This window comes from Varanus komodoensis, unplaced genomic scaffold, assembly GCF_004798865.1.
Source record: "Varanus komodoensis strain SLA01 unplaced genomic scaffold, ASM479886v1 scaffold4, whole genome shotgun sequence".
Classification (NCBI taxonomy): domain Eukaryota; kingdom Metazoa; phylum Chordata; class Lepidosauria; order Squamata; family Varanidae; genus Varanus; species Varanus komodoensis.
The window spans coordinates 52,468,103-52,487,500 of NW_025335941.1; the positions used below are offsets into that span (position 1 = coordinate 52,468,103).

A 19,398-nucleotide genomic window follows, 5' to 3' on the forward strand; every position below is an offset into this window, starting at 1 on the left:
ATAGAGCTGCCAGGCTGCTGACGGGGACTGGGCGTTATGTTCACATGACTCCAGTCCTCCGTCAGCTTCACTGGCTTCCCACTGAAGTCCGGGCCCAATCCAAGGTGCTGGTGATGACCTATAAAGCCCTAAACGGCTTGGGTCCTGGTTACCTGAAGGAGCGCTTACATCCATATATGCCCGCCCGCCCCTTGAGATCTGCGGGAGAGGCCCTTCTCCGGGAACCCTCCATGAAAGAAATTAGGAGGGTAGGTACTCGGAGGAGGGCTTTCTCTGCAGTGGCGCCCAATCTATGGAATGCGCTCCCCAGAGAGGTCTGCCTGGTGCCGTCGTTATTTGTTTTTCGGCGCCAGGCCAAGACCTTTTTATTTAAACGTCATTTTAATTGTTAATATTAATTGCTTATTTTATCTGGCCAGGGTGACTTATTTTATATTGTTAATTTGTTTTATATTTTTAATGTATTATATTTTAATTTATGTTGTGAGCCGCCCCGAGGCTTCGGCGAATGGGGCGGCATAGAAATGTTTTAAATAAATAAATAAAATAGCTAACAACCTGGGAGACAAAAAGATGATCCAGGATGAGCTAGATAAGTTAGAATGCTGGGCAGAAAGCGACAGAAAAAAAATTCAACAGGGACAAGTGCAAGTTCTCCACCTGGGGGAAAAAACCCAAACACATTGATACAAGATGGGGCATAATTGGCTGAACAGCACTGAAAAAGACCTTGGACTTGCTGTAGACAACAAGTCCAATATGAACCAGCAATGCAGTGCAGCTACAAAAAGGGCAAATGCTATTTTGGGATGCATAAGCAGAAGAATCACTTCCAGAACAAGAAAGGTATTACTTCCCCTTTATTCTGTACTAGTCACATCTCACCTGGAATACTGTATTCATTTCTGGGCAGTTGAAAGAGCTGGGCATGTGTAACCTTGAGAAGACTATGAGAGGATATGATAGCAGTCTACAAGTACCTCAAAGGCTGTCCTAGAGAGGAAGGAAAAGACCTCTTCTCACTCACCCCTGAGTTTAGGACACAGAAGAATGAACTTAAGTGTAGCACACCAGATTCAAGCTAGGCATGAGGAGAAAATTCTTAACTGTCAGAGCAATATGACAGTGGAACCAGTTGCCAAGAGAGGTCAAGGGCTCTCCCACACTAGAGACCTTCAAGGCGAAACTGGACACTGTATGAGTGGGATGGTGTGAGGTGGCATCCTGTACAAACAAGGGGTTGGACCCGATGGTGGTCTTGGCCCCTTCCAACCCTGCTATTCTATGAATCAATGTTAAATGTGTTACAATCCTATTGCATGTCTATTTGATATATAGTTATACAATAAGAGAAATATCTGTTCCTGCCGATTTTGACAATTCTGATATTGTCATCAGCATTAAAGGAAGACTTAAATTTAAAGAAATACTCACACAAATTGGGTGATTTCTGGGAGTAGCGTATCATAGGAATCACAAATGTGAGATTGCAACTCCCTTCCATGTAAAGAACCAGTGAGCAAGTGTTTCCTGCTCAAACCAGTCTTGACCATACAGCTAGAGTAGAATAATTACATATGGTGTATATATAGTGTATTGGGGAATGCACTTAGATTTTTATTGTAAAAGAAAAACCAGGTTAAAAGATTCTCTGCACTTAAATATGCCGTCTGAAGAAGATGTAAGTGAAATTTATCCAGAAGTCAATGCATCTGCAAGTATAGCACAAGAAAAGAAAGAACAGGCATTCTAATTCTCAACAGTTGTACCAACGTATTTGCTATCCCTGTTCCAGTGATATAGCATCCTTAAAAATAGTACAGTAATATATTTAATTGGTTATTGATAAATGGCCTTTTGCACATGAGAGCATTAAATGAGTCCTGGTGGATTAAATCAGCAGTTTCCTTGCCCTTCACTTTCTATTACTGCTTCTATTGCACCTGTCTATTTTCTCTCCTGTTATGCACCCTGCATAATGTTTGCTGCTATAAAGTTACAGGAAGCTGTCAGGACAAAATGAGTGAAAGCTCTACTATAATATGGCTGCTAAAATATGGCTGCTAAAAGCCTGACACTGTTAAGAATAGCTTTAAACTTAAGGTGGGATCCTGATCTGATCAGGAAACCATGTTACGAGTCTTGTTCCCCAAGGTACATGTTAGATATATTAATGCATGTGTGTCCTGGATCTACCTTTTGTATTGTCTTAATCCATTCAACCTTTTGTTTTTTACTCTCATGTGCCCCTAGCATACTGCCTCTGTGATCCCCCACACCTCAAACGGTGTAGTATGTACCTAACAGGTTATAAAAGCATCCTGTACAGACCGCATCTTAGTAGTCCCCTCAGGGGCTAGCTACATGCTGCATGCATTTCTTGTATATCTGAATAAATCGTAAATGTTCTCTAAATCCAGCATACCTGCATTCACTGTCTCTTGACAATGCAGAGCAAATGAAAACCTACTGTACCAGTTTAAGTGATTGGCATACTATTAGAAGCCACTTACACTAGTGCTGTATTTATAATAGTAGTGTTGCATAATGTCTTTAGAGTACACAAATTTGGGAGCAATTAACGCTAGGTCTGGTTGCCAATATAGAGCAGACAATTCTTTACCTTCAACCTTTCAACCCAATTGTTGAGACTGTGTGCATTTAATATCCAGCAGAAACACAGAGAGCTTAATTTTAACTACTCCTCCTCTAGTCTCCAGTTTTTAGGTTCCAAAATGTCTGCTAATTTTTTGTTAGAAAGGAATATATGTATTCTCACCAACTGTTACCTTCTAAGTGAGATCTTCCTACCCTTCACACTCAGGGGTAAATGGAAAAACTAATGCATGATATGCTATCTATCTATCTATCTATCTATCTATCTATCTATCTATCTATCAGACTTATATGCTGCCCCATTCGCCCAAGCCTTTAAATGCTACAGCTTTTAAACTGGACAGGCATGGATTATGTATAAAAATTCTCTTCTCAGATTTCAATTAGAAAGATATTAATTTAATACATTGCATTAATGTGATTTAATCTGAAAAATACTTTTATACCTCTTATTTCAGGAATCAGAGCAACAAATGAATATACTAAACATTTCACAGTAGACAATTCTGGCCATATGCATGTGAGTGTACTAAATTCAATTCCATAAGGTATAACTGAGTGACTGGCTTGTTCAGAAATTTAATTCAACAAGCAAAATAAAATAATTACATCTAGTGTAAGTTTCAGTACTGACAACAATTGCTTTATCATCTGTTCAAGCAAACAATGAGCAAGAGTGAAGGAGGAGGCGTGTCAGCGTGGAGGGAGCATGATGTTTGCAAGGTGGTGAAGACGCTCTGGCAACCTGCTGTACAGAGGAAGAGCGTGCTAAGGAGTGGCTCCTCCTCTTCCACCCTCTAATGGAGGGGGGGGGAGGTGGTCCCTCATGCGCAGTGGGATGAGGAGCTGCCTATAGCTGCCGCTGCAATCCATCTAGGACCCTGGGACAGCATGTGCCATCCTTGAAGACACTGAGGCAGTGGCAGTGCAACTAAAGACACTCACAAAAAAGGACTTCCAGAACTACTTCAGAAAGTGGCAAGAACAATGGGGTAGATGTGTCTGAAGTAGGAGGGGGATTAATGGCAATTTGTCTTTTACTGTAATTTTTTAAAAATTTAAACATTCACCATATTTTTTTTATCCCATCTCACATATTAGCTTGAACTTAATTCATTTCAGGAGGGTGTTTAGGTTTATTGAAATGGGTATTGTTTAGGGCCTAGGAATGGATTAATTCACTTTCTGTTATTTCTAATGGGGAAAATTGATTTGGACTTCAAATGAGTTCAAATGGCCTCCTGAAACAAATTAAGTTCAAAGTACATGGTACCACTGTATGGGAATTAATTATTCAGACACTCATGCAAATTTTGCTATACATTTGTATTCACTTATTTCACTTTTAAGTTACCTTAGTCATAAATGGTACATGGAAGCCAGTGCAGGTCATGGATTACTAGTTTTATGTGTTTTTGACTTTCTGCAGAATACAAGGATAGAGGACTTAGTAGTCAGACCTTTCTTCTGGCCCACACTGATTTTACCCATTCCACAGTGGACTAGAGGAGACATAGAATAGCAAGGCATTGGCAATCATTACTGACTCTCTGCTGGGCCTGAAACCAGGCACAAAGCAGAGTCTTTATACAGCACACAGAAGACATTTACAGTGCTTCCATAGTACATCACGGCTAGAGATGACAGGGACCACTGCAAAGTAGAAACAGTATCTCCATGATAAGATTTGTGTATCCTTGAAGAGCATTTACAGACCAATGCAGGGACTCCTAATAACAGTACCATGCCAATTACTTCGTGCGTTTATATCAGTGTACGTTTACAGTCATCCTCTTCTTAACATAAGGAGACCAAACTTGCATGGGAGGATGTATATTTTGAAACACTGCAATAATGTTTCTAAGAAAACTGCAGTCCATTTTAAATGGTACATTAATGTATGTTAAATATGCCTATTAAAATAATTTTAAAAGCCTGTGAAGTTTCTACTCTTAAGAATTAGAGTTAAAATATGTCTAATAGCAAGCTGGTTATATTTCAGATAGTTCAAAAACAAGTATGAAGTATTGCACTTAATGTTGATTAGTATTCTAAAAAGGAAACTTTTCACTGAGTAATCATTAATTTGAAATAATCATCAGGAAGAATTGTGTCCACAGCTAATCATGTTGATTTAAAAAGGAAGATCTATAGTGACTAATTATGTAGATTAAAAATGGAATATAACTCATCTAAATTAATTTGGAAAGAGGTGTTTCTATTAAAATATTCATAATTATGCAGGTATGCAAATATAATTTTCTGTCAGCAATTTTGCTTAAATGCACTAGGAATAAGATAATTATGTTTTCCCTAACTCTTGCTCCACTGGAGGGGGGGACCAGTTTTTGAATATCCTAAACTAAAAGCAATCCATGTGCAAAGGCAGTTATCTTTATATAAATTGATCCTAGGATTCCAGCTTTGACGTATAAAACCCTTGCAGGTAAATGCTAGGTTTGTGTGCAGCAATCCTTGATGGAGTAGATCTGCATACTCATAACTAATGGTTTTGACAGCTGAAACTGCTTGGACAGTTTCAGACAACTAGTTGCATGATGTGTTTGTGTAAGTGAGGAATGAATGAGAGAGAGAATTACCTTTGCTCATTAAGGTGCTTAAGATACTTTTAGTTAGAAGATGATCAGGTACAACACACAAAACTGTAACACTGGCTTAAGAAACAAAAGAAGTGCTGAAATAAATCTCTTTAGATATTCACTGTGTGCAAATACTGAATAAACAGAAGGGGACACATGTTGTCCCTCCTGCTCCAGCTCCTGATGTTGCTATGCCTGGAGGCTTCACACTCCCTTCCGGTGAACTGTTTGAAAGCAGCTTATATGTGTGTACAGCTGTACACACACAGGTTCCTTTCAGACCTTCTGAACAGGCAATCATTGGGGTAGAAAAAGTGGGTATGATCCTATCTCCTCTTCTGTGCAAACTTGTGAGGAAATATCTGAAAATGACTAGTGTCTACCTGAGGAATGAGCAATTTGTAGCCCTTCAGATATTTTGGCATAAAGCTCCCATCAACCCTAGCCAAGAAAGCCCACAGTGAGCACAGACTGTAGTTGTGAGCCGAGGCTCCTGGAGGGACACAAATTACCTGCCCTTGCTCTATAATCAGATAGGGATGGACAAATCTGTACTGGTGCTTTCTCTTACACAAGGACTTTTTATGGAATGCGCTCCCCAGAGAGGTCCACCTGCTGCCGTCGTTATTTGTTTTTTGGTGCCAGGCCAAGACCTTTTTATTTAAATGCTATTTTAACTGTTAATGGTTTACTTGTTGATTTTAAATTGACCAGGCTGTTTCCACTATTTTATTTTATGTATTTTATTTATTTGATGAATTTTTTGCATTTTATATAGGATTTTAATGATTGTAAGCTGCCCCGAGGCTCATGCGATGGGGCGGCATATAAATTGTCTAAATAAATAAATAAAAGTCAGGTTGTTTTCATCCCCCAAATATGAAGACATTGATGAATTTTGGTAAATTCATACCAAATATGAACTAAATGAACTAGATACATTAAAAAAAATCTGGACAGTTATCATAGGCAGCGGCCATCATGAGGAAAAACTCACACTGACATCCAGCAGGCACATTTAGATTTGTGTCACAAGCTCAGATTTGGCTTTTGGCAAGTCAAACACACACTTGAAAAGAAATATCTACACAGGTATACCAGAAGGTAAATGGAAGCTGAATGCTACATGTGCTGGAGGACCCACACAACAGCCTTGCTGTATAGGCCAATATGGCTGGCCACTGCTTGCCTGTGCTTGTTTATTTATTTAAACTGCCCAGACAAAGCACTCAAGGCAATTATCTGTTAGAGCAACTTAAAGTTCATATTAAACTCTATAACTTTCAAATTGTTATAGCATGGAAAAAGTGTGTGTCATTGTTTGCCAAGAATACAAAAACTAAAAAGATTTAACTGAAGAATTGCTTATGTGGCACTTCCAATAGTCAGTATATGTTAAAGGCTCCCTCATTACATTTCATTATTCTCATAGCTGTACAAATATTCAAGTATTCTTCAGAAACCAATGTAATAGATCATGAAAATCATTTCCAGACCTGTATAGGTCAATCCATATTGGCTTATTTATTCTTATCTTAGCAATGAACTCTAGACCCCCTGAATATATTCCAAGTCATGTTTTACAGATAATATTTATTTCCCACACAATAAGAAAGAGACAAGCAAAATCATATATGAGAGCTATGGGTACTCTGAAATATCACCAGTGCAACCACAAAGGAAACAATTATTTTAAATAAAAGCCACATATAAAGAATTAATTAGTGCAGCAGTTTATTTATTTATTTATCCTTTTTCCTACAAAGGGCTCAAGGCAGCTTACATCTCCTCCTCCATCTTATCCCCACAACAACAACCCTGTGAGGTAGGTTGGGCTGAGAGTCTGTGACTGGCCCAAAGTCACCCAGTTGGCTCCATGGCTGAGTGGGGACTAGAACCCAGATCGTCTGAGTCCCAGTCCCATGCTCTTAACCACTACACCACACTGGCTCTTTAGCAGACTTGTAACTAAACTTATGAGTCACATGGCAGAATCAAAGTTCAAATCAATCATTTCTTTTTTTAATTGTTGTTTTCTTAAAAGAAATAGAATGCAGAAAAGAAAAAAGTGAAATAGAAATAAAAATGCCAAGAGTTCTTACCCAAATACAACATAATTTCATAACCTAGCAAATTTCTGAAAAAGCAAAAATGTCTATCATTGTGTCAATCAATACTTGGTGAAGATAAAGCAGAACAGACCTCACTCAATGATCAAATGTTCCCTGTTTTGTGCAGTCTCCAGTGCAGCTCCCCCCGCCCCACAAAATCTGATGCAGAATGTTGGGGAACCCTCCAGAGAAGTTGTAGGCTGTACAGGGACAAAGTCAACTCCTGTTTCATAAGTGGAATTGTGTTCACATAATAGCAGATTTAGGCCACTATAAAATACATTTTGACCAAACTTCACATTATAGACATTCTATCATCCTCCACTGGGATGCATGCCTTTTATTATAGTTTTATTTTGTGTTGTATTTTAATTCCCACTATGCCCTTTAGTTTTAAAGACTATTTTAATGTCTCTTCAACTGCCTTAATATAGGGATTAAAACATGCTAAAATTCAGCAATGCAACAGAATGCAAATCAATGCCCAACTGCATTTTATTTATTTTTTTAGCAACATCTTTTAGCCTGGATCTAACTGAGCTTCATTGTATAATGAGTTGATATTTTGGGTAGATAAAAACAAAGTAGATTATAGCACAAAGTTTCCCCTTATTGATGGAGGAAATTTCTTCTGCCGGGGTAAAGGAAAATTTGAAAAAAAATTCTTTAAAACAGCATCAGATCCGTCAACTGGATTTAAAATTACAGGTGTGGTGGCCTCCTAGAAGTGACCTTTTGTGCTCTTTCAAAAAATGATACACAGAGATTGGGGACTTCTGTTGAATCAGGTAGGCTGTGGTGCTGGGAGCTGTGTGGGCAATGAGACAGAGGCACTTTCTATAAGCAAAGTTCTGAGCCAGATTTTGGGAAGGCTGGGAATGTGATTCTTTGGGAAAGTGGTGGCAGTGGAGAAGAAATCTTATACACATATATTTCAGAATAAAGCCCTCTAGGTTTTACTGAAATTAAACTTCTTTTAAGTTGCATGAAAAATCTATACATTAGACCATTTTAGAAGTATAAAAATTAAATATTTTCCAGCAATTAGCCATTTTACCTGATTAAGCTTCTTCCAAAGATTGAGAACTGGGGAAAGTTCATTAGACCAGATTTCTCTGTCAAATTTGCACCCAGCAGTTACAGACCTGCTCAAGATCCGAAGCTGTGAAATTACCTGTAGGAACAAAGTCATAATATGAGATTGTGCAAACACTCAGCAATTCTGCACGAGGTTTACAAAAGTCAAGTAAACGGAAACATCTTTCTTGGGGTGGAGGGGAGCCCAAGTACTTCATGACAACAGTACTTGATTTGCTAGAAATTCTACAGAGTGCTTCAAACAACTGACATTTTATTCTATTTATTTATTAAATTTTTATAAAAGCCATTTCTTAGCATAATTCTCTCTGGGCAGCCATTACAATAATATAATGATAATAACATTAATAAAATAATGCAATTAAAATATTACAATATGGTTATGAAATATGATGTTTTCATGCTGTCAGTACAACTACAGTAATCATGACTTTGTAACTTGGTAGAAAATAAACTGCAATCAATTATCTTACATGGTTTGAATTTTTTTTCATTAAATATATTTGAGATTTTCACTTTAAATCACCACTGAATATAATTTGAATATAATTTAGCTTTGTGTTGTTCTGGTCTCTTCCTACATTAATGTAGTAATACCCCCTGTACTAGTAGTTATTTATTAAAAGTATTTATATGGCAACCTATAATAAAGTTCTCTTGTCAACCCCACCAAGAAATAAAGCAACTGAAATTTTAAGAATAATCACAGCATATATATTTGTGATTCACAAGTTATTTAAGATGATTGTTTCTTCTAAGGGTTACAAAAGATTGTAATTCCTGATTTACTTGGCCACTCAGAATTTCTGTAATTAATATATATTAATCTTCACATTTGTCTCACCTATTTAGTTGTTAAGCATCCAGAATTATGCACTTAAAAGTCCACTTGTTTCTTCATTTTTGATTGATTTTTCTAATCTTGAAAAATGTATGATGATGCAGTGTTTCATTTTCTTTGTTTGTCTGATAAATTAGATACTGTTGTTTGGTTCAGTGCAAGCAAATTAAAATAATTTATCAACCTTGCTAGAACATGAAACTTCACTAGTTCGTAGTCAGTGGAAGCAGTGTTTTAAGTTTTATAATTGTTGCTATTGATTAATTTGCTAAACATTAATAAAAAAGTGTCAACATTTCCTTTCACAAATTGGATACAAAATATCTTGAATTTTAATGGAAATGTTTCACTTAATGTGTTGGAAATCATTTGTTCCCACACAAATTCAAAAGAATATTTTGGTTTTGCTTGAGCAGAAATCTATACTACATTTCTGCTCCTATAGGACAATTACTTTAGAATTAAATGCCCTATACATGCCAACATGCAGTCATTGACAAAAAATCCACTGCCAGAGAGATTCTGGGGAATTGGGTGGATCCAAGCTATACCTTCCATATAGCCTGAAGTGCCTAATCCTACCTGTGAAAGCTAAGCAGGGTTGGGCCAGGCTGAAATCTGGATGGGTCACTTGAGCTCTGCATGGAGCAGGCGGCTGGACCTGATGGCTTGCTAGGCCCCTTCGCACTGTACTCTATGATTCTAAGAGGCGACATCTTCCAGGCTATAGGCAGTGCCTGGTGCTTATAGACAGATGTTTTGGCCTACCACACCCAGGATTTCTGCACATTGGGCATTCTGCTCAGGCCTAATAGGAATCAAAGTCTAAAACATCTGGATGGGACCAGACAATGAAAGACAAGGGTACAGAATTATTCCATTTTGTTCATTTAGAATATATGACTTTATTTCTTGAGTTGCTGGGTGGTAAGGGTATAATAGCAGTAAAGAAGAAACATTTTTCTATTAGATCACAAAAGCTTGGGATTTGCTGAAAAATTAATGTCTTAGCATCTAATGTGAAAGCTTTTAAAAATGCAAACAACTTCAAGTAGGGAGAAGTGATAAATACTTAGACATGTAGGTACCATTTAATCCTTTCCACCTCTTCTGTGGTCAAGAGGAAAATCCCTTTGAAGCTAGTTATTTTCATGGGAAGGAAATCCCATATTGGTGTCAGTTGCATGTCAGAAACAAAGATGCACTTAACCAAACGTAGGCTCAGCTATCTGGTGGGCCAAAATTCTATCACACCTTCCAGAAATCAAGTGACCCTACCTTCTGGTCCAATTGATACCAATAGGAGGCTTGCCTACTTACCAGCAGTTGTATACATATATTAGCACAAAAGAAAATGTCCCCTCAACGTATTTTTCCTTTTTTTAAGACTATCCTTTATAGGTTGAATCTAGACTTTGTTATGCTTGCAGCAGACTGACTTGAAACCAGTGCAATACGTGACTAAATTAAATTTCATTGATTGCAATGGGTCTTATGTGATAAATCTGGATACAACCCTGCTGTCTACTGAAAATTGGGCAGACATTTCTTCCTATGGCCAACTACCTCAATAAGTTCCCAAATGCTTGAGAGTGCTTGCATCCAGAGTCCAGGCTACACTTGCTGAACCTTAGTCAGAAGAATAATTCCCTGAAGGGGGAAAAAACTGGTAGCCTTGAAGAAAACTAATAAAACAGTGGTTGGATTGGCCAGATCTCCTGAGGAGTTCACTGTATTTCGTCTTGATAAAAAACAAATACTTCTTGTTACACAGAATACAGTGCTATTATTTGAAAACCCACCTTTCCTCTTAAACTTCATAGCGGCATGAGGCCTCCTTAACAGACACAAGGATCCAACCTGCCTTAATGGATCTTGCCTCAGGTTTAAGTTCTCTCCCATCTGCAAATTACTTGCTTTCTTGGAATAATTAAAAATACCAGTGGGCCTTATGACATAACCTGTCTATCACATATGGCTATGTAATTGCAATCTCTTTTCATAGTCAGTTAGTTGTTTCAAACTTAATAAACTACAGTGCTATATGTGTGATCCTTAGGCTTGTGCACTCACCCAGTTTCCTCTGCCATAGCTACAAGCAGATCAGAAGCATCAACTTAAATAGTTTATTACATCCAAAATGGAACAAAGTGTGGTTGTTATTAATTAATTAATTAATTAATTTCCTATACTACCCAATAGGTGAGTCTCTCTAGGTGGTTAAGAAAAGTTAAAAACATAAAAACAATGTTAAACTATAGTTTGTTCAAACAAGTCAAGATCAAACTAACTTTCTGAAGCTGGCTTGTTTGAACAAATAATAATTTAAAATGATCACAATTCCCAGTTTGGATGAAATGAAAAACTGCAGTAAGTTTAAAATGGAAGTGGATGCATCCGATCCTCTTCCAGCTGTGCCAAAGGAAAAAAGGGAAGGGGAAGAGCAGGCTATTTCACATAACACTAAACTATGGTTTAGCATTATAGTTAAAGAAGCCCAACAGGAAAAAAATTGCACAAAATTTCAGCATTCAGAACACTCCTCAGGACTTCAGGAAGCCAATCTTTTATGCAAGGAACATATCACTGAAAAGATCTAAAAGTACAAATGGGAAAATACTACATAAACTAAAAAATAATTCAGTAACAGTGATCAATAGCTTTCATGTCCAAGCTACTATTCAAGAAGGTACTGCATCTACTCTATTTGCAATGAAATTCAACACAGATTTAACTTATGCTATATTAACAAGTCAGAAAATGTAAATATGCATTATATTCAAAGATAAATGACAAAGTTAAATTTTGTATAGCCTGTACAGGATGATCTCTTGAAAACTCCTTAGCAGACCTTTCGAAAGAGAAAAGTCATAACAGATGTTTGTTTCATTTCTTCTAAACAAATTAACAAATAAATCTTTTTCTACCTGTTACCTACGCAAGACTATAAAACAACAAGGCAAGTACTCTGCTGCCATCTACCAGATTTTGTTACAGTATTAAAAATCATAGAAATGTTATTTCTTTTGTTCTTAATATTCTGCTTGAAATGGTATAAACTTTGCCATTTTAATGTCAATCGGCATTTTTGGAATTGTTAATAACACTACATATGTTATATCTCCTGTAAAAATGAACCCCCTCCCCCCCACACACAAACAGAAGGAAAGACACCTCTAACTACAATTCATGTAATTGTATTGCTACATATTATATGATTGCTACATATACTTGCAAAACAAAAGAACACAATACAATGGTCTTCTACTTGATTGCTAGAAGGATTCTCTGAGTAGGCAAGCAAAAAAATGACTGGCTGTAGAATTAAATACTGTATCCTAAAATGACAATTCCATTTGGCTTCACATGTACTAAGTTTTGGTCAGCATGTGCCATAACACAGTGTGAGTGAGTACCCTGCCTTCTGCATGCTCACCAGGTCCACTTTATTTACTTAGGTAATTATATTTGTATACTGCTCCATATTTCAGTATGGAGATTTCAGAATGGTGAACAACAAAGGATAAAACAAATAGAAGAATAAAATAATGAGTTAAAAGCAAGTTTATTAAAACTGTATCAATAAAATGGTGGCAGATCAGAATAGAAAAGCTTTCTGAAATATGTTTTCAAGTAATACTGATTGAAAACATTACACCATATGTGCTTGTCTGAGCTCTATAGGCAGCAAGTTCTACAAAAATGGAGCTCCTATTCTAGGTGGACTCCAAGTGAGTTACAGGTCTATGTGGAAGCACCAGGGCCATGCCATCTGCTGACCTCAGCTTGGTAAGGGACAAGGTACATTCTCAGGTTTTCTGGTCCCAATTTCTTCAGAGCGTCATATGCTACTACTGAAGCCTTACACTTAGGCTTATAAGAAATAGGCAACCAGCATCTTGGTCACAAGATAAAGTTAAGCTTTGTAGCCAAGTTATCCTCAACAAACTAGTAAAAGCTGCTAAAAGGCACTCCAAGCTGTAGTGGTCACATGGGATTCCAGCAACACTAAGTATCTCCAGATCATGATCCTGATCTTTTAAATGGAGTTCAACCTCATCCAAACAGGCAATGAACCTATCCCCTAGACTTGGGAATCCTTCAAAGAAAGGGCTTTTGTTTTGTCAGAATTCAGCTTAAGTTTACTGGTCCTCATCCAACCCATCACTATGTCAAGATACCAATCCAGAATGTACATCGCCTCACCTGATTCAGATGTTACAGGTAGACCAAAGCTGTGTGTCATCAGCATACTAATGACACTTGGTTCCAAATCCCCTAATGACTGTTTCTAGTGGCTTCACATAGATATTAAAAGAGCTTGAACACTTAGCTCTATGCAAAAATGACAAAGAGGAATGGAACTCCCCTGTACCTTCTATTCAGGAGATGTAGGTCAAATCAAGTGGAGGGCCACATGTTGCCCACTGCAGTACTATAGGCTGCATATACTAACAAAGCCATATTTCTCTGCTGTAACATTTGCACATGTGTCTGTTTGAAAATCAACTTGCTAAGGACAATTGTCTGGAAGCCAAAACACCACACTGTAAAATATCTCAAAAGGCATCTCTTAGACCTGGGTATGGAGTTGATAAAACTCTGGATTAAATTTACACATTTACCAATTTACTTGAGATTGAGTAAAGTTTTCAATGAATGATTTTGGTTTGTTTTAAAATGTGTATATGGTATGTTATTTACAAGGCTTCCTTGGAATACTATTACTTCAAATATGTAATAGCCACTATTAAACCCACTGTATGGAAGGAAAAAACAACTGGATGAAAAGCCACTAAATAGTTAATGGCTGTAGGGAGTTTTGGTGCTGGTTCTGCTTTCATTTTTCTCTGTTTTGGATATAATAAAAAGATGTCTGTTAATATTAACAAAAGGTCCTAGTTATAGCTTGCAGTTGTTTGTATCTTAAAACTTAGTCTGTGATACATTTGATCCTTTAAACCAGAGTTATATTTTTTCTCTCAATGCAAAGTTAAAGAACCAGTGGCCAATGCTTCTGGCAAACTGCCACAGTGTCACAGGATGTAGGGTGCTAAATTCTGGCTGCCAAAAACTTCTTACTCAGGATTCCAAATTCCTTAATTGTTTCCTGTGGAATTTTGTATTTAACTTTATTTTACAAATGTGGGTTCAGAAAAGGTGATGCTTCACTTACTATTAAGGTAAGAAAACAATTTTGCTATTTAAAAAAATAGTGCCCAATACAACTGTCCTTCATATTCTCCCTACTCTTATGTTAGCTAACATCCTGCTACTGACCAGCTCTCCTTGTAAGTAATTCTACAATAGTGAAGGACACTATTTGAGGGGAAGCTGCACATTCCTAAAGATATGCCAACAGAATTGATTATGTTGACCCAATATTGTTGCTTGGAAATAAGCTTTCAGTGGCAACCTATTTTCCAGGAAAGCATGCTGAGGACTGCAGCCTTAATCTTTTGTCTCATGTAATTTGGCATGTATGAAAAAAGTGTTGATATTTTAAGAGGTTTCCTAATAAATGTTTATATATCATTAAGTCTAGCTTATTTAACTTTTTGAAATGCAATGTTTTTATAAATGTTTTCTTTTAAATGAGTTCTGTCAATAAAACTGAAATGAAATTGATTCAAATATAGAAAATTAATCTGTACAAGATCCTTCAGTGTTTTACATCAAATGTGATTTGAATATTTTATCATTTACTTATGTGATTGTGAATCAGATGAAGAATCTGAAAGTATGAGTTGGTAATAACTATAGTAATGCTACTCATATTATAAGGACAGTGAACATTCTAATAGATAATTGCTGTATCCCCTTTAAAATATGCATTCTAGTCTTGTATGTTCTAAGCTATACTTTATGGAAGTTATTTGCAAGATAAGGTTTTCTTTCTGTCTGTCTGTCCTCCCTTCCTCCCTCCACTAAGAATCTGAAGTAAAATATGCAAGCTTTATACTATCTCAAGGAGCTTCCTTCCTTCCTCCCTCCCTCCCTCCCTCCCTCCCTTCCTTCCCTAAGAATCTGAAGTAAAATATGCAGACTTTATACTACGTCAAGGAACCACATCAGCATATTTTTCAAGGGAATTAGGTCTGAAAAGCTTGAACACAAATCACAGGAGACATGCTGGCTTATGCAATTTTAACTTAAGCAAACTAAGAGTGAACCTCTGTCACAGTGAAAAAACTGTTCATTCTGCCAGCTGTAAATATGAATATATTCAGATTTCAAAAAGATGTGCCACTTGTTTCTTTGAAGAGGTCATGCACTGCATTTTATTAGCAATAAATTCAGTCATATTTATTCGTCTATAACAAAAAAGGAAAGGAAATTTAGAAGAACCTTAACAACAGCACATAGTGCATATTGTGAATAAATAACCAAAGAGAATGTGTTTATTTGTACTACTTCAGTTAAAAACAACAACGCTATATAGATTTACTTTCTTGCATGGCTCATCCAGTGTAGCTGTCCTGCATCCACAGCCACTGAATGTTCTGCTTAAAAATGAAATATCTGAAGAGGGTACATGTGAATAAAATTTAGTATATGTAGGCCTAAACATCACAACTGATATCCCTGATGAAATCTAATTATTTACTATGCAGTCCAGGCCTGCATATATATATAGAAGTACACTTAATAAAATATTCTACCCAAATGTCAAGAATCAATAACCTTTGAGTCAAGAAAGTTTGGTTTTTTTGGGTGAGGAGAGAAGCAGCATCTAGTTCCCTCACTACACAAGAAAAGCAATGATGAGAGAAAACTGCTGGACAAGGTCTTTCTCAAGAAATCCCAGAGCATATTAATTAATATCAGGTTATCCGTTTAACAAGGATAGTAGAGAAATAAACTGCATGCACTTCTTCAAAATTGTCTTAACAGCTATTACAAACACTGCCAACATATAAATAATTCATTTTTCTAGACCTAGCATCAAAACCCTAGCATTTTTGGTAACTGTATTACTTGTAGAAATCTTTTGTCCTGTTCTTTCCTTCACGGTTTCATGGACTTGCTTTGTTCTTCCTTCTACTTCTCTACTTGAAGTTGGAGAATGAATAGTTAATTGAGGTTTTCAATCCCTTTCATGAAAAACTCATACTGGACCAGATCAATGGTCCATCTGGTCCATCACTCTGTTCATACTGTGGCAAACCAGTTGTGCAGTTTAGGCATACCTGCAATTGTTGATCTTTGAGTGGGTCATCTGTGCATTTGCACATATAGGTGCTGCACCTGCACAGTGCCATGTTTGGGAAGATTCCTCTAGCTAAGCGTAGAATTTTTGGTGGGTACCCTGCCTCCCCTTTCCTCTTATATAAACAGGCAGGCTCCCACCATTTTCTCAGTGTGACTGGAGACCGTTGTTTGCCCTAAGTGTCCTATATGTATCTACCAACACTGATGTGGGGCAAGTGGGTATGTTGTGTAAATGCACAGATGACCACTCAAAGAACGACAGTTACAGATACGCAACCTGCCTTTCTTTGATATGATCTGTGTGCATCACACATACAGGTGATTAGCAAGCATACCATTAAAGGATGTGGGAGGTGTCATTACAGGACACTAGAGGACAACACAGCCCAGCCAATAGAACAGTCCTGTCTGGCTCTCGAGCTAGAGTGAACATGGATGGTGTCAACCACGTAGACTGCAACTGGGAACGATAGGTTGGACTGGAGGATTAAGATTCTTGAGTCCTTTCATGAAACACCTTGAAAGGGGGTGCAAGAAGGCAGAGTTGCCCTCAATGGGACCTTGGATGGCAAAGATCACGGATAAGTATATTTTGATTGAGGTTGGTTTAAGTCCTACTTGATGTAGAGAGTGCATGAATTCAAGATCCTTTGAATGGTTGCAGTAGATGGATTGAAAGTGGGATCCTTCGTGTATCCACTAAACTTTGCCCATTTGGTAGAGTGCAAATGCCTGAGGGAAGGATACAATACTGCTTTTAAAACGTCCTGGATTCAAGGATTCAAGTTCATGGCTGTGGCCGTTAGGTAATCGGGTGGATTTTCTAGGAAGTTATAATGAAGATTTGTGTCTGGGGAACTGATTCAACTGGGACAGTAGATGTGGGGTTTTGGATAGGTATGGGATCTAAGGAAGTAATTGTGGCCATTAAAGATTAGCCATGCCATCAGGCAAAGCCTTTGACTGTCTGGGTGAAGAATTTTCCCTTGTGATTGGGACAGTAAGTCCAGGGTGGACAGTAGGTTTAGGAAGTTGCAGCTGGAGCAGGGCCTGTTTAGTGAAGGTTTGGCAGTGTAGACACTTGTCCACTCAATGTTTTTCATCCAAGCAAAATGGAGTCAGTGAATGGCCATTGGCCTCCAGTTTGTTAATTAAATCACAAGCTTTTCCTACTTCGTCTGAAGTTATTCATAGCAAGACAGGCTCCCTCACCAACCACCCCATCACTGCCAGCCATTCTGCAGATCCCCTCTAACAAAGAACCTCTCAGAGACAGGCATATATTTTCTTCAGAGAGCTCATCTGCCCTTCAGAACAGATGGCAGCAATTGCAATGAGGTGGTGGTAGTGCAGAAGATGGCAGAGAGGAAAAGAGAAGGGGGGCAGGCTGGGTGGGTGGAAAGGAGAGTAGGATAGAGGAGCTAGACTGGATAGGAGGAAGGAGATGGGAAACAAATGTCACAGATGGGGGAGAGAAAGGAGACAAATGAAGAGAGCAGGGGAAGACACACAATGTAAGGGGAAGGGAGACAAATATGGGAGACAGGGAGGGGAATATGCAGTGTTGGCTGCAGTGAGTGTACTTTTCTGCCTCAGGTGGCAAGAGAGTCACTAGCTCTGACAAAGTATATAACTGAACAATGGTAGCAATGTCAACAATTGAACTAGACGTTTTAAGTTCTGCATCCCTTAATTTATGTTATGTGTACTAGAGGGCAATAGTATAGATTTATTGTTCTTGTCATGTTTACGGAATGAGAATTTGTTGTAATCACTATGCACAATGATAACTACCAATATATATCTATACACACACACACACACACACACACACACACACACAGCTTCAGAGTATAATTAATATTTCTCAGCCAGGATATTCTAAAAACATGGCCTTTGACTTTTCTTTCTCATGAAAATACAGCTCAACTCATTAATGCATTTGTGATGCAGTAAGATTTCAGAAAGGTCCCAAGAACATGACTGTATACTGCACTGTGCTGCAGCAAATCTTTGTATTCTGCATCAAAGGGTTGAGTTACTTCAGTAATGGATTTTCATACAAGAAGTTTATATAAATGCTATTTAAAAAAACTAGTCATGAAATTAGATAAAAATCAGACTTAAGATGACAGTTCAATATTCATTGAATAGTAACAGTTTCAAGATGAATTAATATTACTTTTCATCTGTAAGTTATATTTGGAATGAAATGTTTATAATCAGTTGCTTTATCCCAACAGTTTTACTGAAATAGCAGCTATTTAATTCAGTTCAGCATCTGTTTCTTTTTAAACACTGAAGTGGTTAATCAGAAGCTGAAAAAGCAGTCAAAGATAGAAGTAGATTGCTTGATAAAACTGGAGCTTTTCTATGGTCTTCAATACATCTTCGAAAAGGGAACATATAGTATATCACAGAAGTGAGTATACCCCTCACATTTTGTAAATATTTTATTATATCTTTTCATGTGACAATCCTGAAGAAATGACACTTTGCTACAATGTAAAGTAGGGAGTATACAGCTTGTATAACAGTGCAAATTTGCTGTCTCCTCAAAATAACTCAACACACAGCCATTTATGTCTAAACTGCTGGCAGCAAGAGTGAGTACACCCCTAAGTGAAACTGTCCAAATTGGGCATTATTAGCCATTTTCCCTCCCCGGTGTCATGTGACTCGTTAGTGTTACACGGTCTCAGGTGTGAATGGGGAGCAGGTGTGTTAAATTTGGTGTTATCACTCTCACTCTCTCATACTGGTCACTGGAAGTTCAACATGGCACCTCATGGCAAAGAATTCTCTGAGGATCTGAAAAAAAGAATTGTTCCTCTACATAAAGATGGCCTAGGCTATAAGAAGATTGCCAAGACCCTGAAACTGAGCTGCAGCATGGTGGCCAAGACCATACAGTGGTTTA

The 19,398-nt window shown here is 37.6% G+C and overlaps 1 protein-coding gene across 2 annotated transcripts in view; it reads right to left on the reverse strand.

Moving 5' to 3' along the window:
- The window catches only part of DYNC2H1 (dynein cytoplasmic 2 heavy chain 1), a 183,776-nt gene that overhangs the window by 35,766 nt on the left and 128,612 nt on the right, over nt 1-19,398 (reverse strand). For both annotated transcript variants that reach the window (XM_044442351.1, XM_044442350.1), the window contains one exon: nt 8,385-8,501. In XM_044442351.1, the coding sequence (XP_044298286.1) occupies nt 8,385-8,501 (117 nt within the window). The remainder of the gene's footprint in view (nt 1-8,384; nt 8,502-19,398) is intronic.